The sequence below is a fragment of the Elephantulus edwardii genome, unplaced genomic scaffold (assembly GCF_000299155.1).
Source record: "Elephantulus edwardii isolate Elephantulus edwardi_28Jun2011 unplaced genomic scaffold, EleEdw1.0 scaffold00073, whole genome shotgun sequence".
NCBI classification, from domain to species: domain Eukaryota; kingdom Metazoa; phylum Chordata; class Mammalia; order Macroscelidea; family Macroscelididae; genus Elephantulus; species Elephantulus edwardii.
This window is the reverse complement of record NW_006399823.1, coordinates 574,631-599,313: the sequence shown is the minus strand read 5'-3', so window position 1 is coordinate 599,313 and position 24,683 is coordinate 574,631. Positions and strand designations below refer to the sequence as shown.

Here is a 24,683-nt window from a genome sequence, read left to right as displayed (position 1 = left end):
TGATTCGGTGTTTGTCCTGCCTCCTCATTCGGTGCATGTGTCATGGTCCAGTCCCCCTGGCTGTCCTGCCAGCCTCCCCCTGTGTTTCCTTACACTGCCCCACCAGCCACTCTTCTCTTTCATCCAGCTAACCCAGATGTGATGGCTCAGGCCTCTGATGTCTTCTACTCCTTATCTCTCTGCTCCCTAGTGATATTGGCTCTCTAGGCAGGTCTGGAGGCGAGAGGACCAGGGTGGGGGTAAAGGGGTGAACTTCCTCCTAGTCCAGGTCAGTGGAGGAGTAGGGGGTGGCTTCAAGTGCCTATGATATGTGGCATGACAGAGAGTAGGTGCCTAGGCTGCAGCCATGCCTTGCACATGGCATGTTCACATGTAGAATAGCACACTCTCCTTATACTCTCATGTATTGTTCTTGGGCGTCTCTGAATTGGCTGGGATGGCCTCTTGGAGATTTAGCATCACTAGGTTTCATGCAGTCTTCCTAAGACTCAAGTGTATTGCACTATCTGAACAACAGTCTCCCACCTAATCTGCCACCTGTGAGAATCTAGTTTTAGGTGTAGAAACTGTTCAAGCTAAGTGCCCTACCCCTTGATAGTCCTAAAACATCAGAGTCTCCACACGTGACCTACCAGGTACATCTTGGCCCTCCCCAGTATCCGAAACACTACTTAAATGAGCGCAAACTCTGCTCTGGTTGGGAGGCCAAAGCCCAACTATATGCTAGATCAGCATAAACACTGTTTCTGATCAGTCATCTTGCCTCCTCTTACTCCAACAGTGACGAGAGCACCAGTCAGGTACCTGATTCACCACCCCTGCCTTCACAAGGGTTTTTGTTTTTTTCTTTTTCTCTCTTAATCCTTTCCCATTTCTTTTCTGAGTGTGTATGTGTGTGTGTGTGTGTGTGTGTGTGTGTGTGTGTTCATTTCTTCTGCTTTTTCTTCTACTCTTTTACTTTTTCCCTTTTACTTGCCCATCTTTATGTTCTCACTGAACATTAATGGATGAAACCACACAAGCTGTGGGAAGATACCAAGAATATCACCCTTGAAGAATGCAGAAGTTTATGATGAAAACAGAGGAAGAGAAAAAGACCAAGATGGGTCTCAGAAGAGACTCTGAATGTTACACTAGAGCACCAAGAAGCCAAAGCAAAGGGAAGAAATCAGGAAGTTAAGGAGCTGAACAAAAGGGAAGAAATCAGGAAGTTAAAGAGCTGAACAGAATATTTAAAAGGGCAGCTCAGGAAGACAAAGCAAAATAATATAATGAAATGTGCAAAGAGCTAGAGTTAGAAAATCAAGAGAGTGATTGGCTTATTCAGTATTTCTTAAGCTGGAGGAACTAAAAAACAAGTTCAAGTCTTGCATTACAATCCTTAAGGATTCTGTGGCAGAATATAGAATAATCCAGGATGCAGCAGAGGATAGGAGTACACTGAGTCTCTATACCAGAAAGAACTGGCTGACACAGAAGAATTTCATGAAACAGTGTATGATCAAGAGGCATTGGTGATGAAGGTGGAAGTTCACACTGCTCTGAAGGAATTGGCAAAAAACAAGGCCCCAGGAATTTATGGAATACCAGATAACATATAGCCCTAGATGTCCTCACCAGGCTGTGCCAGTAAATCTGGAGGACAGCTGCCTGGTTGACTGGCTAGACGGATTAATATTTATTCCCATTCCAAAGAGGTGATTCAACAGAGTGTGGAAATTATCAAACAATATCACTGATATCAATGGCAAGCAAAATCCTGGAACAGTAGTACATCAACAAGAGAACTACCAGAAGTGCCTTTGGTACTAGGGACATCATAGCCAATGTCAGATGGCTCTTGGCTGAAAACCGAGAGTACCAGACGAATATCTTATCTGTGCTTCATTGACTGTGCAGAGGCATTTGACTGTGTGGATCACAACCAATTTTGTAACTAACCTTAAGAAGAATGGGAATACTAAAATACCTGATTGTGCTCATATGAAACCTATACTTGGACTAGGAGGCAGTTACCAGAACAAAACAAAGAAACAGTGTGAGGTTCAAAATCAAGAAAGGGTTGCATCTGGGATGCATCCTTTCTCCATATCTTTTTAATCTATATGCAGAACAAATCATTCAGGAGGCTGGACTTTATGAGAAGGAACATGTCATCAGGATTGGAAAAAGACTCATTAACAATCTGCATTATGTAGATGACATAACAATGCTTGCTGAAACTGAGGAGAACCTGAGGCATTCACTGTAGAAGGTCAAGGACAGTAGTCTTCAATATGGACTGAAGCTCAGTATCAAGAAAACAAAGATTCTCACCACGTAGCCAATTGGCAGCACCATGATAGATGGAGAAGAGATTGAGATTATTAATAATTTCAGTTTATATGGTTCCACAATCAGCTCAGGAAATCAAAAGATGAATTGTGTTGGGAAATCTACTGTCAGGGACTTTTGCAGTGTGCCAAAGAGCATCTTTGTCAGTCTAGAGACTAAGTGCAATTGATCCAGGACATGATCTTCTCAATTACTAGCTACACATCAGAGAACTAGACAGTGATTGAAGATGACAGAAGAATTTATGCCTTTGATTTGTGGTGCCAGAGAATAGTATTAAACATACCATGAAAAGCCAAAAGAACAAGCAGGTCTGTCTTGGAAAGGATGAAATCAAGTTGCTCCTTGTAGGCAAGGGTTTTTAAGCTCCATCTCACATGATTTGAACATGTTTCCAGAAAGGACCAGTCCTTGAAGAAGGACATCATGCTTGGAAGAGTACAGGGACAGTGCAAGAGAGGAAGACCCAAGATGAGATGGATTGATATGTTAACTGAGATTGGCTAAGGATAGGGCAAGGTTGAGAGCTGTTGTATATAGGGTCGCTGTGAGCTTCAGTCAACTCAGTGGCATATAACAACAGTAATATTGCTCTCAGCCAAATAGCTGTTAAAATGTGACATACAAGCTGTTGCTTATGTTACAGTATGGATTGCTAAAAATAGGTGTTTAGGAAGCTTCTGGGGACAATTTCCTGGTGGTTGGTAGCATTTGCTTACATCCCAAAGCCTGGTAGGCATGATTTGCTCCCCATCAGTCCTCCAGTGATCTGCCTATAAGTTATATGAGTTCACCCACACTACAGTGAATAGCACAGAGAAGAGATGGAGGATGAGAGAGAATAGAAAAATTCCACTTGTAAATAATCCTTAATCCACAAGATTTTTTATAGCAGATGCTTGCATTTTTCTCTCCTCAGAGTACCCTGTGTACCTGCCATACTGGATAAATAATAAATTCTGATGAATCTGCACCTTGATGTCATAGAAACAGTGGAAATCAAAGATTAAAGTAAAGCACATAGTGATCCGTTTTCCTAGAACAAATTGAAGCATAATGCTGAGGTACTCTTTCAGGTAACCCAGACCCAATTCTCTTTTATGAAAAGGAAGCAACAGTTAGTGGGCACTTATGCATGTGTCAGGCTCTGTGCTAAGCCGTCCCAGCTGTTAATTAATTAATCCATTAGTCCAAAGCATATTCCTATGAAATGCTTTTATTATCATGAGTTCACAAGTAAGAGTACTGACTGTTGGAAAAATTAAATGACTTCCCAGAGCCCAACAGTGACAGAAATAGAACTGAACCCTCAGCTTATCTGACTTTGTGTAATATTATCAGCCTTGATTTCATTAGAGTTATTTCGTATTTTACTCTTTGGAGTTGGTAGTAAAAAATCTTTACTAGTAGATAAATTAATTAAATAAAGTAATTCTATTAAAATAATTCTATTAATAACAAAATGTTATTATTAATAGTAGTTATTGGTTAAATAAAGTCTTTCTAAAGGAATATACTATAAATTCTGAGGCAGAAGGAGTTGGAGGAAAAAAAAATACGAGAATACAGGGTAGGGAGGAGGATGAAAGACAAAAAGGAATACACAAAGATAGTATTTTATTTTGCCCAAGGAGAAGTGCTACTTTTGGTCAAAAAGTGACAAGAGTAAAATACTTAGAAAGATAGCTATGCAGTATACCCAAAAATTTTATGCGTCTGAAAGTTTGAAATTAAATCATCTAAATGGTACTGCAGGAAGCAGGAGTGTCATCCACTTCCTAAACAGCATGCCTCTGGAAACTCTGTGAACTTTGAGAAGTGATAGTTATACAAAGTTTTCAGGTGTTTTGTTCATAGGGTCACTCTGAGTTGTGCTCAACTCGATGGCAATTAATAACGACAAATGGTACCAGAATCTTCCTAACCCAAAAGCTCCTGTCCCTGAATTGGTTCCAGCTCTTGGTGACAGCCTATTGGGTTTCTGAAGTCCAGTGGTTTTGGGAGGAGCTGGCCTCTTTATCTCATGGAGAAGCTGGTGGACTCACCACTTGCTTTTGGAACCACTCAAATTTTGTTGAACAGCACAGCACTCTATGCCAGCAGGGCTCCTTTCTTCATAAACTGAGCTTGAGAATTCGAAAGAATTCATGATTGGTATTCCACCCCACCCCTGTCCCGTGATTTTTCTCCCTTGTGTTTAATCTTGTGTGTTAATATCCACTCCAGCCTGGACTGATGGTGATGTTAGCACATAATTTGAACACCCTCAGACTAGAAGGAAGCTGTCATTTTCATGTACCACGCCTCCTATTTATCCAGTTTCTTAAAAGCCTCTAACAATATTCCAAACACAGTGGTTATTAGCAATCCTGTGAACAGCAGCTCTGAACCTTGCCCCATCGTGAGCCAGTCTCACCATCTACTCCATTGCCACAGTCACTGAGTCAATCCATTTCATCCAGGGTCTTCCTCTTCTGTGCCAACCATCTGCCATTCCAAGTGTGATGGCCTTCTTCAAGGACTAGTCCCTCCTGGCAACATGTCCAAGGTATTTGAGCAGGAGTCTCAAAATCCTTACTTCCAAGGAGCAGCCTAGTTTCACTCTTTCCAGGACAGACCTGTTTGTTCTCTTGATATGTCCATGGTATATGTTCAATACTGTCCTCCAGTGCCACAACTCTAAAGCATCAATGATTCTTCTGTCCTCTTTAAGTCATTGTTTTGCTCTCAGGTGCATAGCAAGCAGTTACGAAGACCCTGGCCTGGATCAGGTGCACATTGACATTGTTGCTCTTTAGCACTATAGAGAGGTCCCTGACAGCAGATTTTCCTAAAGCTTTTGATTTCCTGACTGTTAGTGTCCAGAGTGTTGATTGTGGAGCCTAGCAAGATTAAATTGTTGACACTCTCACTCTCTTCTCTAATTATCATGATGCCTGCACTTGGCCCAGTGATGAGAATATTTGTTTTCTTGGTGTTGAGCTTTAATACACTTTAAAGACTGCAGTCCTTGACTTTCTGCAGCAAACACTTCAAATTTTCCTTAATTTTGGCAAGCGAGGTTGTGTCATCTGAATAACACAGGTTGTTGATGTGTCTTCTTCCAATCCTGATGCCACATTCTTCTTCATAAAGTCCAGCCTCCCGAGTGATCTGTTCTACATATAGATTAAAAAGGTCTGGAGAAAGGACACATCCCTGATGCACTCCTTCCTTGATTTTGAACCTTGCAATGTTCCCTTGCTGTGTTCGGACAAAAGCAGCTTCTTGGCCTACATACCAGTTTCACATGAACACAATCAAGTGTTCTGGGTACAAAAGCACATATTTAGTGAGAATAAATTTCTTTGTTGTAGATTTCAATGCTACAGCTTATGTAAGGTGGTACAGTTTTTCTAAGGTTTTGTAGAGCACTTTAGTGGTAAGGAATTGTGCTGCCAACACAGTTTGAATCTACCAGCTGCCCCACAGGAAAAAGATGGGCAGTCTTCTCGCATATGATTTATTGCCTCTGGAAACAAGGTATGGGTCGCTTCTACCTTGATGGTATGGAACAACAACATAATCTGACCTTGTATATTTATCTATGTGTGTAATTTCTTTTCTTCCATGTAGAGATTCTTTATAACTCAAAAGTATACATACAATCCTTGACTTAGAAACAAGACCTGCCCCTGTGTTATTGAGAATATATCAGTTGAAACCAGTCTTTGCAGTTCTTAATGCAAGAAAGGGAACTCTGAACTCCTTTCCTTTTGGCGCTGCAGCTGCAGCCATGAGTATGCTCAGGCTTCAGAAGAGGCTTGCCTCTAGTGTCCTCTGCTGTGGCAAGAAGAAAGTCTGTTTGAACCCCAGCGAGACCAATGAAATTACCAATGCCAACTCTCTGCAGCAAATCCGAAAACTGATCAAAGATGGCCTTATCGTCCGCAAGCCTGTGACTGTCCATTCTCAGGCTCAATGCCGAAAAAATACCTTAACCCGCAGGAAGGGCAGGCATACGGGCATAGGTAAGTGAAAGGGTACTGCTAATGCTTGAATGCCGGAGAAGGTGACCTGGATGAGACGGGTGAGGATTTGCATCAGCTGCTCAGAAGATACCGAGAGTCTAAGAAGATTGATCGCCACATGTATCACAGCCTGTACCTGAAAGTAAAGGGGAATGTGTTCAAAAACAAGCAAAGTCTATGGAACACATTCACAAGCTGAAGGCACATGAAGCCCACAAGAAGCTCCTGGCTGACCAGGCTGAGGCCCGTAGATCTAAGACCAAGGAGGCACACAAAGGACGTGAGGAGTGGCTCCAGGCCAAGAAAGAAGAAATCATCAAGACTCTGTCTCAAGAGGAAGAGACCAAGAAATAAAGCTCCTCTTCTGTGTGTACATAGTGGCCTTGGCAGTTATAGAGATCATTCAGTAAAACAAGCCTTTATCTGCCTGCTTAAAAAAAAAAAGAAAAGAAAAGAAAGGGAGCTCTGAGACACAGTGCCTACCAAATGGTGCTGCTAACCCAAAGGCTGTGAGTCAATTCATGAGAGAAAGCAGTCACCTTCTATTCTGATTTTATACCCTTGGAAACCTGATTGGAGGGTCACTCTGAATTGGAACTGAGTGATGACAGTGAGTGAGTGCAGGAAAAGTCTAGAAGTCTCTTCAGTGATTTAAAAGCTGCAAGTGAAGTAATTTTTTATGAAATTTGATATGTATTGGGATGAGTTAAATAGCCCCCCTTGTCTTTTCTCTCCGTCTCCCCACTCCCTTTTTCTTTCGCTCTTTCTGCCTTCGGTGTGGAATTGACTAATATTTGATGCTCCATTGGGGTTCCAAGTCTGTAAGTCACATATTACTCTTAAGTGCCATCAAGTGACTCAAAGCAACCCTCTGAACAGCAGATAGGAACTGTGCCCTACACCCCATCTGCACTCTGTCATGCTCAGTCCTGTTGTTATGGTCTCTGTATCAGTCTGTCTTGTTAAGGGTCTTCCTCATTCTCTGACTCTCCACCTTTCCTAGCACGGCATGTTTTTCCAAAGGCTGGCCCCTTGTGAGAACATGCCTGACGTACTTGCAACAAAGTTTCGACATCCTTACCACTCAGAAGTACCCTGATGGCAGTTGTTCCAAAACAGACATAGTTCTTTGGCAATGAGATATTTAGGTCTCTTCTCCAACACCACAATTGAAGAACACCCATTCTTCTCTGTCATCCTTAGTCATTGTCCACATTTCCTATGCAGAGGAAACAATTGAAAAGACAAGATTTGGATGAAGTGAATCTTAGTCTTTAAATTGATATACCATTGCATCTTAGCACTTTGAAGAAGTCCTTGACAGCAGATTTCTCCAGTGTAACTCATCTTTGTATTTCTTGACTACTCTTAACATTTTAATTGATTGTGGTTACAAATGCAATCAAATCAATGACAACTTCAGTCTTTTCTCCATCATCATGTTGCCTATTGGTCCATTGAGGTGGATTTTTGTTTTCTTGCTGTTGAGGTGTGATAATGAAGGCTGTAATCTCATCATCTGTAGCACGTGTTTCAAGACTTCGTCACTTTGAGCAAGGAAGGTTGTGTCATTGGCATAATGCAGATTGTTGATGTGTCTTCCTGTGATTCTCCTGCCAAACTCTCCTTCATATAAGTCCAACTTCTCACATGAGTTTTTCAGCGTGTAAATGGAGGAGAGATGGAGAAGATCACAACCTTGAAACACACTTTCCCTGACTTTAAACCTTGCAGTGCTCCTTTACTCTGTTCAGAGGACAGATTCTTAGTCTAAGTGTAGGTTTTTCATGAGCATGATTAAGTGTTCTGTGAATCTCATTCTTCTCAACATTAGCCACGATTTGTTATGAACTACACAGTCAGATGACTTTTCATAGTCAATAAATCACAACAAATTAAAACCTCTTCTGCTATATGCTTTCATCCAAAATCTGTCTGACATCTGTAATTATTTTTCTCCTTTCATGTCCTCTCTGAATCCATACTGAAATTCAAGCAGTGTTCTATCAGGGACCTGTTCCATTGTTTTGAAAAAAGTCTTCAGTAAGATTTTAAATGCATGTGATACTGTTTCCACATTTTGTTGGATCACCTTTCTTTTTGAAATAAGAAATAATATGGATCTCCCAGTCAGTTGACCAGTCACTTAACTGTCTTCCAGATTTCTTGGCATAGACTAGTAAGCACATCAGGCTGAATCTGTTGAAACATATTACTTGGATATTCCATCAATTCCTTGAACTTTCCTTTGTGCCAGTACCTTCAGTGAAGCTTGAATGTTCTTGATCATATGGTACTTCCCGACATGTCAGTCAGCACCAGTTGGTTTTGGTATAGTGACTCTCTGTATTCCTTCTATTTTCTTTTAACTGTTATTCAGCAATTATTGAATTATTCAAGATTTTTATCCATGACTCTTTTCAGTAATGTATCTTGAGGCTTGAATTTATTTTAGTTATTTCAGCTTGAGAAATAGGAAATAAGTTCTTCCTTTTTTATATTTTAACTCAGAATTTTGCACATTTCATTATAATACTTTTGCTTTGTTTTCTCTAGCTTCCCTGTAACCCAGGGATAAGGAGTTGTACTACCAAACCAAACGGAGGTGGATCAAACCCATTAGCTGCTCAGTTGGAGAAAGATAAGCATTCTCCTCATATATGATTTACAGCTTCTGAAAGGTCACAAAATCAGATGAGAGGAGAAAATTTACATAGACATGGAATGGAATTCCAGCTGAGAAAGCACATTGCATTGAACATGTTGCTCCCTGCCGTCCTGCTTTAACCTGCCTTTGGACCTTGGCCCACACTGGCCCATCAAGCCTCTCATCACCTTGAACAAGTCAAAGCTAGCAATTAAGAGTGAGGAAAATTTATATTGGCATCAGCAGGGCGGCAAGTTTATTGCCCATACATACAAGGGCCTTATAAGGCAGGAAGCACAAATACTGTCTTGAGGGAAGACAGTGGACTGCTCTCCCTAGTGAAGAGTGGGGGAACAAAAGTACTTTTTTAATTTCCAAGGATTCTGAGGTTTCATCTGACATACTTTGGACATGTTGTAAGGAGGGAGAGACAGTCCTTGGAGAGGGACATCATGCTTGGGAGGGTGGAGGGACAGCGCAGGAGGGGGAAGGCCCTCTATGAGGTGGATTGATTCAGTGACTGGGGTGATCAGGATGGGTGTATCGGAGACAGTGCGATTGGCATAGGACAGAGCAGAGTTTAGAGCTGTTGTACATAGGGTCGCTATGAGTCGCAAGCGACTCGACGGCACATAGCAACAACAACATCATGATATTACAGCAAGATCTTTGGCTATTTTGTTATGTTTTTGTGTGCGATATAGTCAGAATGGATCCATAGCAGAACCTCCAGTTTTCTGAGGCAGTAAATCACACGGGAGGAGATTGCCCATTCTTCTCCTATGGAGCAGATGGTGAATTTGAACTGTGTACCTTTGGGATTATAGTGCAGCTTCTTACCACTCAGGCACCAGAGCCCACTTTTTAGGTTAGTCTTTCTCGTTCTTTAAGCATGGATGAAATAGAGAAAGTATCTTTTTTCTCATCTTCCTTTTTCTCTTCTTAACATTAGTCCGAGGGCATAATTAACTTGCTGCAGCCTTGATCTTGTCTGCATAACTAATCTGCATAACTCTGCCAGTAAACTAGTTTCTCCCATCAGGCTCCTGAAAGGCTGACTATACCTTTTCCAAGCTTTTCGTGTCTGGCCTTCCACTTGTCAGTTTTCCTGTTGTAGTTACTGTGATGAATCATCCAACTTGGACAAATTGGGACCTGAACCTTTTTTGCTTAGTTGGCCATGACAGTAGGCCGAGCCCTCCATCATAGAGAACAGGAGGGGTTATCTGTAAGTCGAAGGTCTGCTGTGTTAAAGGAGTCTTTAGTTTTCCAAGCATATTAAAATGATTCAGACTTTAAGGTTCTAGTTTCTTCAGTCTACAAGGAATAAGACAAATAAGAATTTGGGGAACATAGACTATCATACCTAATAGTCTGTTTATCAGTTAATAGTTGTGTTAATTTTGTTTTAGCATCTACTCTCAGTCACTCATGCTGTCGAATCAGAGTGACTCGTGCAGCAGATGATTCTGAAATATAAATTTAAATCAACTTCAGCCTTCCCAAGTTTTTTATCATTTAGGCCAATGACTTGAACGGAAGGAAAAAGAATGATGATTGGGAGAAGCAGAGGGAAAGCTGTGCAGCCTTCCTTAGGTGGTGGAGGCAGACGGAGGCAAGTTTTTGCTTTGTGCATTTTGGAAGCCGCCTCTACCATCTGTTTTCATTGAGGTAGCAAAGCAAAAACCTCTTAGTTCTGTGTCCATTAGTGTACTGCAAATATTTTTCTTCAGCAAATCAGTGAATTTTGCAGGAGATTTGAAAGACCTAGTAAATTAATCACAAAGTATATGTGTTCGTTGACAAGGTTGGCCATTGTGTTTACTTAGCTATAATAGTAGGAATGCCCTGTAACCTTCCTGTATTATAAGTTAAAAAACGACAAAAAAGTATTTGATGAGGGTCATGTTGGCAAGAATGACTTGATGATTTTACCAGCATTGTGACATCCTTTTAGGTCCAAAGTGACAGGACCACATGCATTACCCTAGTATGTGTTCTCAGTGGGAATTAATATTGCCCACACAGCTGGAAATTTATTCTTAAGGGAGGGATGGTGGGGGAAACCTCTTTATGTACCATATTTATAAAGATTTATTTCTCCATCATTGCCTTTGAGTTGGAATGGACACTTATAGCTGACCTTCCAGTGAATTTTTAGAGGCTGTAAGTTGCATGAGAGTTTGCTGTTACTTTACTACTGAGCATCTGGTGGATTCAAACCATCAGAGAAATGCAGCCTTTGAATTAATAGAGCAATTACCTACACAGTAGGCTACCAGAGCCATGGTGTAGGCTACCAGAGCCATGGTGTGTAAGAAGATACATGTCTGTGGTGTTACATTTGTATGGGGTGGTGAGTGATTAAGGGGGAGAAAGTCTGAAAAGATTTCTTAGGGAATAATGAGAAATACTGAGTAACACTGTCCCAGCTCTGTCGAAAACACACACAAAAATAAATGATGATATTTAGGTTAGATGATGAGATATAGGATAGAGAAAGGCTTAGGAGGTAAGGAATTATGCTGCCAACCCAAAGGCAAGCAGTTCAATCCACCACCTGCTCCACTGGGGAAAAGGATGGCAGTCTCCCTCCATGCAATCAATTGCCTCTGAAAATCTTCTGGAGGGTCAACTAGGAGTAGATTCTGCCTCAGCAGTACATAACAACAACATAGGATAGAAGAGACTGAAAAGTTTAACTTAAAAATAACTCCACTTTTCTTTTCAAAGTTGAAACATTTATCTTCAAAGTAAGGGAATAGGAGTGGTGGGGAATATGAGCTCTCTTAATGAGCAGCTGTGGGGGCCTCTCTCTTAGGAAGAGAATAAAAAATAAAGTTGCTGATATCTCTGGATGCTTTTCTCTCCTTCCCTAAATAAGAACTACTATTTTTTTTAATTCGTAGACATTTTGCTTGTACTCATAATTGCATTAGTTAATACAATTAATTGCCATGTCTCATCAAACCCTCATTGTACATTGCCTTTCTCTTCACCCAATCTATGTATTAATCTTTGCTCCCTCCACTCTTCTCATTCCTGTTCACCCTCCAAGATTGATTATGTATGTAAACCTGTCCTTACCGTTTTTCTGCAGTCATGCATGTTGTGTTCCATATTGTTGATTACAGCGCTCACAATGTCTGATCATCCATTCCCTGTTGTCCTAACCCTCACCTTTATTCCAGTTAAACATTCATTGTCTCTTTATTTTCTACTCTCTCCATCACCTAGTAACCATACTAGGTTGATTTTCTTCATATTTTTAAATTTCTGTAGTTTCTTTTTAAAAGTATATTGTCTTATCCTTTCGTGACATTTATTTCACTCAGCATAGTGTTCTCCAGAGTTATTTTGTGCCAGGTAGTGTTGTTTCTTAAAATCTTCATTGGTTTTCAGTGCTGCATTACTTCATTGTGTGACTACTGTAGTTCCTCTCTCCATTCGTTTCTTGATGGGCACTGGAGTTGTTTCCATTTCTTGCTATTGTGAATAATGCTGCAGTAAACATGGGTTTTCATATATTTGTGTTGCAGTTCTTATTGCTTTAGAGTATATTCATAACCAGTTCAAATGATTTTTCTTTTTCTGGTGTTTTAAGGAAATGTCAAACTGCCTTCTGTAGTGGTTGTACTATTTTACCTTCCCACCTATTCAGTCTTTGTGCTGAGCAAATTATCCAAGAAGCTGGACTCTTTGAGGAGGAGTGTGGCATCAGGATTGGAGGGAGACTCATCAGTAACTTGAGTTATGCAGATGATACAGTTGTGCTTGCTGAAAGTGAGGAGGGCTTGAACCACTCGTTGCGGAAGATCAAGGAACATTTCCTTCAGTATGGATTGCTTCTCAATGTCAGGAAGACAAAGATTCTTACCACTGAACCTATAGCAGTATCATGTCATGATGGATGGAGAGGAGATTGGAACTGTCAGAAGCTTCATCTTGCTTGGATACACAGTTAAGACCCTTGGTACTAGCAGTCAGGAAATATGGAGATGCATTGCAATGGGAAAATTTGCAGTTAGGGACCTTTCCAAATTATTGAGGAGCAGTGATTATCAGTTTGAGGACTAAGGTGTGTTTGATTCAGACCATAGTTTTTCCCATTACTGGCTATGAATCTGAGAGCTGGATAATGAATAAGGATGACAGAAAAAAAAATTGATGTGTTTGAGCTGTGATGTTGGAGAAGAGCACTGCACATCCATGGAAGGTCAAGAGAACAAACATGCTCTTTAGAGGCAAGAAGGATGAAGCTTCACCTCACATTCTTTGGACAAGTTGCTAAGAAGTGCTGCTATTCCTTGGAGAAGGACATGGTGCTGGGAAGGTTGGAGGGGTCAGTGAAGTAAAAGACCCTCAACCAGGTCGATTGACATGGTGACTGCTGCAGTGGGCTCTTGTGTGTCAGAAGTGTGAGGATGGTGCAGGATAGAACATTGTTCAGATCTTTTGTTCATTGGGTCACTATGAGTCATGCTCGACTTGATGGCACCTCACAACAGCAATCACCAGCAATGTATGAGAATTCCAATTTCTTTACTCCCTTCCCAGCATTTCTTGTTTGCTGAGCATTTGAACTTTGCAACAATATTGTTGCCAGGTTGAGATGATACCTCATTATTTGATTTGCATCTCTTTAATAAATAGTAATTCTGAGCATTTCTTCAGGTGTTTGTTGTCCGTCTGAATGTCTTCCTTAGAAAAGAGTCTTTTCATATCTTCTGCCCATTTTGTAATTGAGTTGCTTGCTTTTTTTCTTGTTGAGGTGCTAGAGTTTTCTATAAATGTTAAATATGAGTTCTTTGTCAGATATCTTAAGGCTCTCTTCTTTCTTGAAGAAATTTTTTGATGCACACAAAAATTTTACTTTTAGAAGGTCCCATTCATTTATTTTATCTTCTCCTGATATTTACATTTTTTGCTATGTTTGATATTTATACCATATGTTGTTGTTGTTGTTGTTGTTGTTATGTGCCATCAAGTTGCCTCATCATTATGCACTTTTAAAAACAGTTTGCTCTTTGGTTGCCATAGGAGTCATGTCATAGTCCTAAAAAGACTTGCAACTGTATTATATTTTAATCTAGATTTTATGTTGAGGGTCTTATTTAAACTCTTAATTTATTTTCATTGTTGCAGATATATTAAATTTTTATAGCTTTATTGACTCTTAATTCCTATAGAGTAAATTATATTTAAAGTGTACATTTTGGTAGTTTTGATGTGTGTGGGTAGATAGAAATATGAAACCTTCACCACAATCAATACAATGATGATATTGTCTCTTGATTTCCTTGTGACATCCTGTCATCCTTCCTTGATTGTACTGTTCCCCCGCCATCACAGGCAACCAGTGGTCTAATGGTCTGCTTTTTGCCCATATTCCCTAGTTTGCATTTTCTAGTACTAACATGTAAATGAAGCCATTGAATCTTTTATTGTCGGGCTATATTGATGTACATATCCTTTCAGTTCTAGTTCAGACATCATAAGAGATCTTCTAGAAGAAGAGGAAGCCTGGGAATCATCACATACGTGAGTTCTTTTAATCCAAAAATTAACCAAACTTTAATCTGAAACACTAATTCTGTTATCATTAATTTTTAAACAAAAGAATGTTTGCGCTGGTTTAAGAAAGTAATAATCTATAGTTAACAGAATAAAGATGAGCTAGTAAGTTGCCCATGTACCACTTGTTTCTTCCCATTTACTACCAGGGAGCTCTGGTGACCTAGTACGTAGTGAGTTATGTTGCCAGTCTAAAGACACGCGGTTCAAACCCTCCAGCTATGCAGGAGAAATAAGGGCAGTCTTCTTCTCCTGTTATTGATAGCCTCTGAAAACGCTGTGCATAGGTTCAAACGTAACGGAAATGAGACAGATACTTGTTTCTGCTTAGAAATGGGATCTCAGTATAATAACTCTAGTTCTTATCAGAACTTGTTTTTCTGAAGATAAATTGTTTTTATCAGCAATTAGTCATTTGACCTCAAGTACTGGCTCAGAATCTTTAGAAAACTTTTTAATTCCTACCTACATGCTGTTAATCATGACACTGACTTACAGTAAGATAAATGGATATCACTCCTCTCATTTCACTTCTGAGTCACTCAGGGAAATGAGAATGCCAGCATAGAGAATCTAGTCCAGATTCCACTGGGCAGTGAGGAGGTGCAGGAAAAACCCACTGAAAGATACTGTGTGCCATGGAGTGAATTTACAACTCATAGCCACCCTATGGGGCAGTAGAATCCCCCCAGGGTTTCCTGGGCTGTAAATCTTTATAGGAGCAGACAGCCACAGCTTTCTCCCAAGGATTATCTGCTACTTTCAAACTAATGACCGTTCAGTTAAAGCTGAACTCTTACTATTATACCATCAGGGCTCCTGAAAGATTACTGTTTCATAACTTTACTGCTACAGATTGTTGTTGGTAATACACCAGATTCTGTTGGCCGATTTCAGTATGCTTTTACTATGTCATACTTCAGTTGGGTCCTAACAGGACCCTGCTGGTTTTACTGTTTATAATACCAGTTGTTTGTTTCTTTTCTTTACAATGATTTCAGTCTTTTCATCACATTTCAGAAGCTGTCCTGAATGATTATATTCTGCTACAAACCTGAATTAAAGCCTTCTGACTTCAAAAAAAAAAAAAAGCTCCACTCACAGAAATATAGAAGGCACTTTGGGATTCCTTATCTTCCTAATGGCATGCCTGTTTTTATACACGTTTTGGCCTCATTCCTCCTTTTATAATAAAAGACATGTTCCCTCCTTCTATCTGAGGCAAATTATGCCTTCTATTTCATCCTTCCCCATTGGCCAAGAACTTAACTTTATACATTCTTTTTTTAATTTTACCCCTCCCCCCTTTTCTTTCTTATATGGAAAACATCTTTTCAACTTTGTCTTTCTCATGGCAGAAGCTCTGTGATAGGTGTATTTGCATCAATTAAAAAAAGTACCTCCTGTGGTCCTTAGGTACAACCAAACTACCTGATGAGATTTAGTTTCTTGATTTGGAGTTTTAGGTTCATGATTTCATAGGACTTCCTAGTTAATTGGTCTAATAATGTGATTAGTGCTTTTGTTTCATTTTGTAGTTTCAACTATGATGCATATGTAGCCCCTGAGGTCTTAAAAGCTTGCAGGCAGCCTTTCAAGACACAACTGTTGGTCTCTATTCATCTGGAAAAAATGAAAGGAGAGAAAAAAACAGGAAGAGGAAATAGAATAGAATGCATGACTCTGCCTCTAGAAACAACTACCTTCTTGCCATGAGACCAGAAGAATTAGATAGTGCCAAAGGATCATTACTAAACATTTTGATTTAAGATCTTATGGAAAAATCCTGATTAAAGGAGAAAAATGCATAACAGAATTTCAGATTTTTCTCATGGACTCTAAACTTTCTGGAGCCACAGAGCCTAGTTAAATCCCTGAAGCAATTGCTCCGAGACAAATCTTTAACCCTTAAACCAAAAATATCTCATAATGTCCTCATAAAACCAGACACTAGTTTAGCTTAACTAGTAACAAATGTCTGAATTAAGCTTTATACTCTTTTAAGAACTGAAGATCTGTATACAGGATCAAATTGACAATAGCAACTTGAAAGATAGGAACTTTAGGAAACAGTGAGTTTGTGCTAATGTGGAAGGAGCAACTGAGGAGGAGGGCAAGAATGGCTGCACAACCCAGAAAATGGAATCAGTTGTCTAAAATTTTATTTTTTCCCCCCTGTGTATATTTTCAGCTGCAACTATATCTATCTATCTATCTATCTATCTATCTATCTATCTATCTATCTATCTATCTAAAGTTAGTTGTAATTCTTAGGGCAACCAATATGAAATAAAAGTTTTTAAAATATTATAAAACAAATAATAAGGATATTAAAATAACTAGAAAAATACCTACTTAGCACAAAGGAAGAGAGTGATGGAAATATGAAAGAACAAAAAAAAAAACAAACAGGAAAATAGCACATAAGTTTAAAATCTATATTTATAAGGACAACAGATGAATTAGACACCCCAATTAACAGACACAGCTTGCAAAGTGAATAAAAATACATGGTTGAAACTATATGCTGTTTATACAAGACAGATTTTTGTTTCAAAGACAAACAAATTGAAAGTAAAAATTATTAAAAAGATAGGACATACAAACAGTAACTAAAACTGAGCTGTACTCCTATCAAGCAAAATAGATTTTAAGACAAGAATTGTTATCATGAAAAAGAACAGTATTTTTTTCTATGATTAACGAGAATATATCCATTCAAGAAGATAAAACAATTATAAATACGCATGCACCGGAAAACAAGTCGACGACTCATTGCAGTAGAGGTGGAACCAGCTCACAGATAGCTGACTCTCCAGCTGGTTTTCAGAAGCTGTCGATCATATAGGAGATTGTCCATGTTTCTCCAGCGGAGCAGCTGGTGAATTTGAGCCACACACCTTTAAGTTGGCAGTGCCTCTCACTACCCATAGGTCACCAAAGCTCATTGCTCCTGACCAAAACTTGTAACTCACTGACTCATTGTGTCAGAACTCACTCACAGGTTTTCAGAGGCTGTGAAAAGAGCTATAAAATCTTACATTTTGTTGTTAGTTGTGATAGCCATCTCGTCTATTCTTTTATAACCCAGCACTTCTCTTCTGACATTAAATCATGATTTTCTATTCTGAATTTGAGAACTTGTTTTTTTTTAAATCAAGTACAAGTGCTTTCTTATATTATTTTTCCCTAGATTTCTCTTGCTCAGATTTTGTGCATGTATCCAGCTTATATAAAAAATACTTTATACTAGTTCTATTCATATGTAGCCTATCCGTTTTCCCTTCTGATTTGATACGGCTCACTAAAGAGAACAGAAAACAACATCTGGTAACAAAAATGGAGATCCACTCCTCTAAAGATGCTTTTATCAAGAGATCAAGCTCCAGAACCTCAGACTTAACAGTCAAGTCAGAACCAACTTATAGGTCACCTTCCATGGGGTTTCCAAGCCTGTAAATCCCATGGGAGAAGATTGCCTCTCTCTTTTTTTTTAACCCCCACAGAGCTACTGGTGGATTTGAACCACATAAGCGTCATGGATAGAGAAAGAAAGAGTTTTATCCCAAGAAAGGCTTGCTTTGTTTGTTTGATGATATTATTTTCTAAATAGTAAGTACTGATGAAATCAGCAAAAATGATTTCTGGGTGTTATGGAAGATAAGTGTCATGCATTTATCAAATTCCTAATATGTGCTACCCACTGAATTAGGTAGCTCACGTTCATTTTGTTATTCATTCTGATGATAACTGGAATAGGAAAAGAATTCTGGTCTTTTTGCCTTATGAATAATTCAAGCCCAGAAATGTTGAGAGTTCTCTAAATGTCACATGTAGTTCATTGCTAAAGCTCACACTTGAATCACTAAAGTCCAAATCCAGTACTCCGCCGCCATGCCATACCTGTATGAATTAAGAGTTACACACAAATATGTTGTCTGATGAGTTCTTCAACAACTTACATAATAAAGAGTTAGACTCCATTTTTTGGTTGTTGTTTGCTGGTAGCTCATGAGCCTCAGGTCTTGACCTGATGATAAGAAAGGCCAGTGCTCCTTTGTCATTGGTAGGAAGTTCAACTTGGGCAAGACTCTGTCCATGCGTGGGATCCCTCCCATGGCTGCTATGTGCCATAAAAACCCTAAAAAAGTCTTCTTGGACTCTCAGTCGATTTTAAACCATTTTGGGAAGCCTGTCCCCTTCTCCCAATAAAGTTTTGCTATGTGAGTGATAAATGTTTTCATACCTTCTTGGTGTGCATCCTGCCATTGATTTTGACAGCCAAAACAACTTTTGTGTAGTAGATCAATCCTATCTTTATGGAGTGGCCAAAGCACAGCCTGACTTAGCTATCTTTTATTGCTTTGTGTATGTTTTCCAATAAAACATCAATATGTTTCCTTAAGCAAATTTATGGGACCAATTTCTGTGTAATGTAGCTGGTATTACTGTTTGTTTTAAAAAGAAAGCTAAACTTCCTTTATGACCTTTGATAGAAAAAAAAATCCAAATTACAGAGGGAAAAATAAAAGAGTACAGTGTAATAGGTGAGTGTGTGTGTGGGGTGGGGGGCTGTATAAAATACCTTCCTAGACTTGTGGTTTGTTTTGAAATAAGCATGGTCACCGGTACAGTGGTTAGTGTTTGACCGAAAAGTCAAGCTCAGCAGCTGCTTTCTGGGAAGAAGATGTGGCAGTCTGCTGTTGTAAAGATTATAGCCTTAGAAACTTTTTAGGGTAATTCTACTCTGTCCTATATGGTTGTTGTGAATCAGAATTTACTAGATGGCAGTGGTTTGGATTTGTGATCAGTTAAAATCACCTATTTAGGTGTTCGACTCCATGAGAGTTGTTTTATGTGTTTTTTTAAAAATAATTTTAATGAGCATTTACAGAGATTTTGGATTTCCATTCATTCATTGCTGCACTTCTCTCCCTGCCCAGCCCTCCCCCTCCCCACCGAGTTCGCTCCTCTCTTTCAAAAGTAAAAGAAACACTCCCTCCCTGGAACACAATCCCCCTACATCCCTCCCGCTGCCCCAAGTACATTCCACTATGCAACCTTAATTGTGGATTCTTGTGATAGCCATAATACCCTATCATACATCGCTTTTAAATTATTCACTCCCTCATCTGTTTCAGTGCAGTATACACAATTTATCCAGTTTTTGTCAGTCTTCCCCAACCCTGATATCAGTCCCATTTTACAACAGGGGCACCATGCAATATTTGTCCTTTTGCGACTGAGATATTTCACTCAGCATAATGTCCTCCAGGGTCACCCACTTTGAATAATATTGCATGAGTTCCTTGTTTTTCAATGCAGCATAGTATTCCATTGTGTGAATATACCACAGCTTCTCTATCCATTCGTTTGTTGATGGGCACCTGGGTTGTTTCCAACTCCTTGCTATTGTGAACAGAGCTGTGATAAACACGGGTGTGCATATATCTGCTTGGATGTCAGTTATGGTCTCTTTTGGGGTATGTTCCCAGTAGTGGAGTTGCTGGGTCGAATGGTATCTCTATTTGCAACTTTTTGAGAAAGCGGAGAGTTGTTTTATTTTTTATTAAAAAAATCCCCACTGTCTCCACCCTCATCCTCCCCAGCCTTGGTAACCACTAATCTTTGGTCTTATAATTTTATGTAAAAGATCACACAATATGTGTCCTTTGTGTCTGGCTTATTTCCGTAATATAATATTTTCAAAGTTCGTCTGTGTGGTGACATGTTTCAGAATTTCATTTCTCTTCAGAAATGAAGAATAAATACTTCAAAATGCATTTATACCACATTTCATTAATCCATACATCTGTTGATGGGACTTTGTTTCCATCTTTTTATTATAGTAAATAATGCCACAGCAAACATTGCTGTATATGTTCTGTTTTATTTACTGCTTTTAGTTCTTCGGGATATGTAGTCATGAGTGCAATTATTGGTTCATGTAGTAAATTCTAGGTTTAATTTTTAAGGAATTTCCTACGTTGTTTTCCATACCCACTGCACCATTTTGTATTTCCACCAGCAATGCACAAGAGTTCCAGACACAGCTCTGATTGTTAATAATAAACTGTCCTTCCCTCTCTCCAGGAATCTTTTGTCTTCTGCTGGTATCCATGAGAGTGTTGTAGGCTAAAACTCTTGAGCTTGCACATAGGGTAAAAGTGGTCACAATTTTGAATTTATTTATATTGTATCTGCTCATAGGCAGGATAAATTTATGGTTTTGTTACTCGGTTAATGATCATTGATATATTTGAGTTCATGCTTAAGAAATTCATTAAAATGTTAGTGGATTTTACCCTCCCTAAGCTAGGTGTATGACAACTACTTCTTTCTCACGTGCTTTGCCAAAAGTCAGACTTCATGTATGCTCTCTCTCCTTTATGTGGCTCATCTTCCTTTGAGATTTTGTTTTCCAAGGTTGCATTGCAACCTCAGCTCTGACACTCAAGAAAGAGTATAGTGTTGTTAGATCATTATAGCTTGTTCCTGTTTTTAGGATGAGAGCAATGTGTGTGTGTGTGTGTGTGTGTGTGTGTGTGTATATATATATATAATATGTTAAGCAGACATGTAAAACTGCTAAAATTTGAGTCAGAAGAACAATCAAGTTCTTGACCAGTTCTCATTGTCATCTTTCCTAATTCACTGTTTTCCCATTTATAAAATTGGAACAATAATAAAAATAATAAGTTTGTCAGTGGAGCACCCAACACAATTCATTACCATCTAGTTGGAACCAACTCATAGTTGAGCCTCCAGTGAGCTTCCGAGGCTATAAAGCACCTGGGAAGAGACTTTCTGTTTTTCTCCCAAGGAGCCACTGGTAGATTTGAACCTCCAGAGAGACTCAGCCTTTGGGATAGCAGCACAACTCCCTGCAGACTGCTCTCTCTAAACGATAAAATAATTTTTGTGAAAGCACCAGTCATGACTTTCTAAGATGCTCCTTCTCTTCTTCTGTTTTCAGCCACGATTGTCAAGACACAGAAGAAATTCCAAGATTGGCCCGCCGCAAAAGAGCAGCTGAAAGTACTGCAGTTGAACCAAGAAGTAAACATAACAAGAATTAGTGTACTCTTTGCTGACTCCCACTCCAGATATTTCTGTTCCCATGTAGATGTTATATTTTTAAATGTCCAAGGGAAGATCTTAAATTCTCAGTATCATGGTTAACTGATCTTTATTTTTTGTTGCCTTTTCAGATTTGATGACCTCTTTAGTAAAGGACTTTTTTTTCTTATGCTTAAATTTCAGAATGTAAGAATATTCATCTCTTCTATGGAGGAACTAACCTCAGAAAAAAGAGATTTTTTTTTCAGCCCCACCACAAGGGGCAGTTAAGTGCTTCTGTCTTTTTGGAAAGGCAAGCTGTCATCATTTACAGCCTTGGTGTGTACAAGCTCTTAGTGACATAATTGTGGTTGCCCAAATTTTATGGAGTAGTTGGTAGTTGCTTAGACATGTGTTTACACATACTTAGGATAAGATGTTAGGATTTCAGTTTAAAGTTACAATAACTTTTGAAACATTGGGCATATTTTTTCTGAAAGAATTTTATGATTACTATCAGGTTTCTTTTCCCCTTTGAGGTCAATATTTTAACACTTTTAACTCTGGCTATTAAATAAATGGTTTACTAAAAGTAAGTTCTCTTATTTTATTACTTTACAATGTCTTTGAAACAGCATCTTGTGAATAGTTGAATATAAACTACATGGCATTGGAAGGAGTTTATCAAAATTGCTACTTGTATGCAAAAGGGAGCTCTGGTGTAATAATCCATAGGGTGTTGTACTGCTAACCCAGAGGGCCCCCTGCCTATTCAAATCCATTTGCAGCATTGCAGGGGAAATATGGGCAGTCACCCCCTCCATGCTATTTGCAGCCTCGGGAAACCTGCTACGAGATTCAGCTATGAATCTGTTCCAACTGGGCAGCAGTTGAATTTTCACTTTTAAATAATGTAAAATACTTCCTTTCAGATTCATAACACTTCTCTTGCATCTCAAAACTAGTCCTCCCCAATCCTACTCCACCTACATCAGCTTCTAAATAACATCATACCAAAATGCTGGCAGTGTTAAGAAGAAAGTTATCAATGTGCTGGGCATGTTTGTGACTTATTTCCAGAAATTGTCTTCATTGACTTCGGCTTTTCATTACACTTTGGGGGGGGTGGAGGGGAGGAGAGGAGAGTGAGGCGGAAGTTGATAATTTTTTAATATGATCCAAAAGAACAAGGTTGGTTTTGCCAAATATTATCCTCAGCTATGCCCTCTTTTTTTTGCCAGTTGGCATATTAATAATTTTAAATAATTGCTATAGTTGGGAAAAGGCTGTTCCAGATCCCTCTCCCAGAAATGTTGTCACTGCACATGATGCTGTCCACTTTCCAAGGGGACATCAGTCTAGGGTCCACTCTGTAGTTACTGTTGTTGTTGTGTGCCATTGAGTTGGAACCTACTCATAGTTTACCCTTCAGCAGGTTTCCAGAGTGAAACATGTGCCTTCAGGATTACACACAACTAGTTACCACTAGGCCACCAGAGCTCTCTAGTGCCTTACAACTAGGATTGTGTGTGTGTGTGTGTGGTGGTGGGGGTGGTGATGTTATTGGGTGCTGTTATGTCAAGTATGGCCCATAGTGACCCTGTGCACAACAAATCTAAACCCTTTCCTATTCTGTGCCATCCTTCATACCTCTTGACAGACTAGAGCCAGCAGTCTCTGTGTCAACCATTGACATAGCTGGGTGGAGGGATGAATAAATAGATGATAGATAGATAGATAGATGATAGATAGATAGATAGATAGATAGATAGATAGATAGATAGATAGATAGAATGAATAGATATTGATTGATTGTTTGGTTGATTGATATTCTCTTCCTGTGCAATTTACTGCCTCTAAAACCTCTTGGGGAGTCAACTGTAAATTGGTTTTGACTCATTGGGTTCACACACAACAACCATATATGTGGTGGTAGGTGATATTGAGTCCACCACGTAGGGATAACAAACCTATGAACCTTGCCTCATGCTGTACCATCTCACCATTTCTGATATGCTCAAGCTCATTGTTATGGTTGCTGTGTCAGTTCACCCTGTTGAGGGTCTCCCTGTCTTTCTCCAACTCTTCACCTTTACCAGAAATTGATGGAATACCAGTTGAAGTGTTTCAGGACACAGGTACCACCCTGGACATGCTTACACATTTGGAAGACAGCTACTTGACCATGTGACTGGAAGAGATCCATATTTGTTCTCATTCCTAAAAAAGCTGATTTAACAGACTGGACATTACTGAACAATATAAATTATATTGTTGTTGTTGTTATGTGCCATCGAGTCGCTTGCGACTCATAGTGACCCTATGTACAAGTGTTCTAACCGCCATTTTATCCTGTGCCAATCTAGCCATCTCAAACACACTCATTCCCACCACTCCAGTCACAGAATCGATCCATCTCATCAGAGGTCTTCCTCTCATTCACTGCCCCTCCACTCTGCCAAACATGATGTCCCTCTCTAAGGACCAGGCCCTCCTTGCAACATACCCAAAGTATATCAGATGAAGCTTCAGAATCCTTGACTCCAACAAGCATTCCAGCTTCACCCTCTCCAGGACAAACCTGTTTGTTCTCCTAGCAGTCCATGGTATATTCAAGACTCTTCTCTAGTACCACGTAAGTAATATATTCCTAAAGATATTTCAAAGTAAGCTAAAATAACACATCATTAGGGAACTGTCAGACATTCAGGCAGGATCCAGAAGAGGCCATGGGAGGAACCCAATATTCCTGATGTCAGATGGATCTTGGCTGAAAATAGAAAATACCAGAAAGTTCTTTGTGTTTTGTTGACAATGCAGAGGCATTTGTCTATGTGGAACATAATAAATTATGGCTAACAATGAGAAGAATGGAAATCCCAGAACATGTTTGTATTCATGAAAACCTGTATAAGTTGTCCAAAAGAATAAGGGAATATGGCATGATTTAAAATCAGGAAGGGTGAGAGCCAGGGTCATATCCTTTCTCAATACCCATTCAATCTGTATGCTGAGCAAAACATTCAAGAAGGTGGAGTATATGAAAAGAACATAGCATC

At 39.4% G+C, this 24,683-nt stretch overlaps 1 protein-coding gene across 1 annotated transcript in view; it reads left to right on the top strand.

The window, feature by feature from the left end:
* The window catches only part of RAD18 (RAD18 homolog (S. cerevisiae)), a 135,446-nt gene extending 113,802 nt beyond the window's left edge, over window positions 1-21,644 (top strand). Inside the window, exons 13-14 of the mRNA XM_006888949.1 lie at window positions 14,470-14,532; window positions 21,542-21,644. Coding sequence (XP_006889011.1) covers window positions 14,470-14,532; window positions 21,542-21,644 — 166 coding nt within the window. The remainder of the gene's footprint in view (window positions 1-14,469; window positions 14,533-21,541) is intronic.
* The last annotated feature ends 3,039 nt before the right edge of the window (window positions 21,645-24,683 follow it).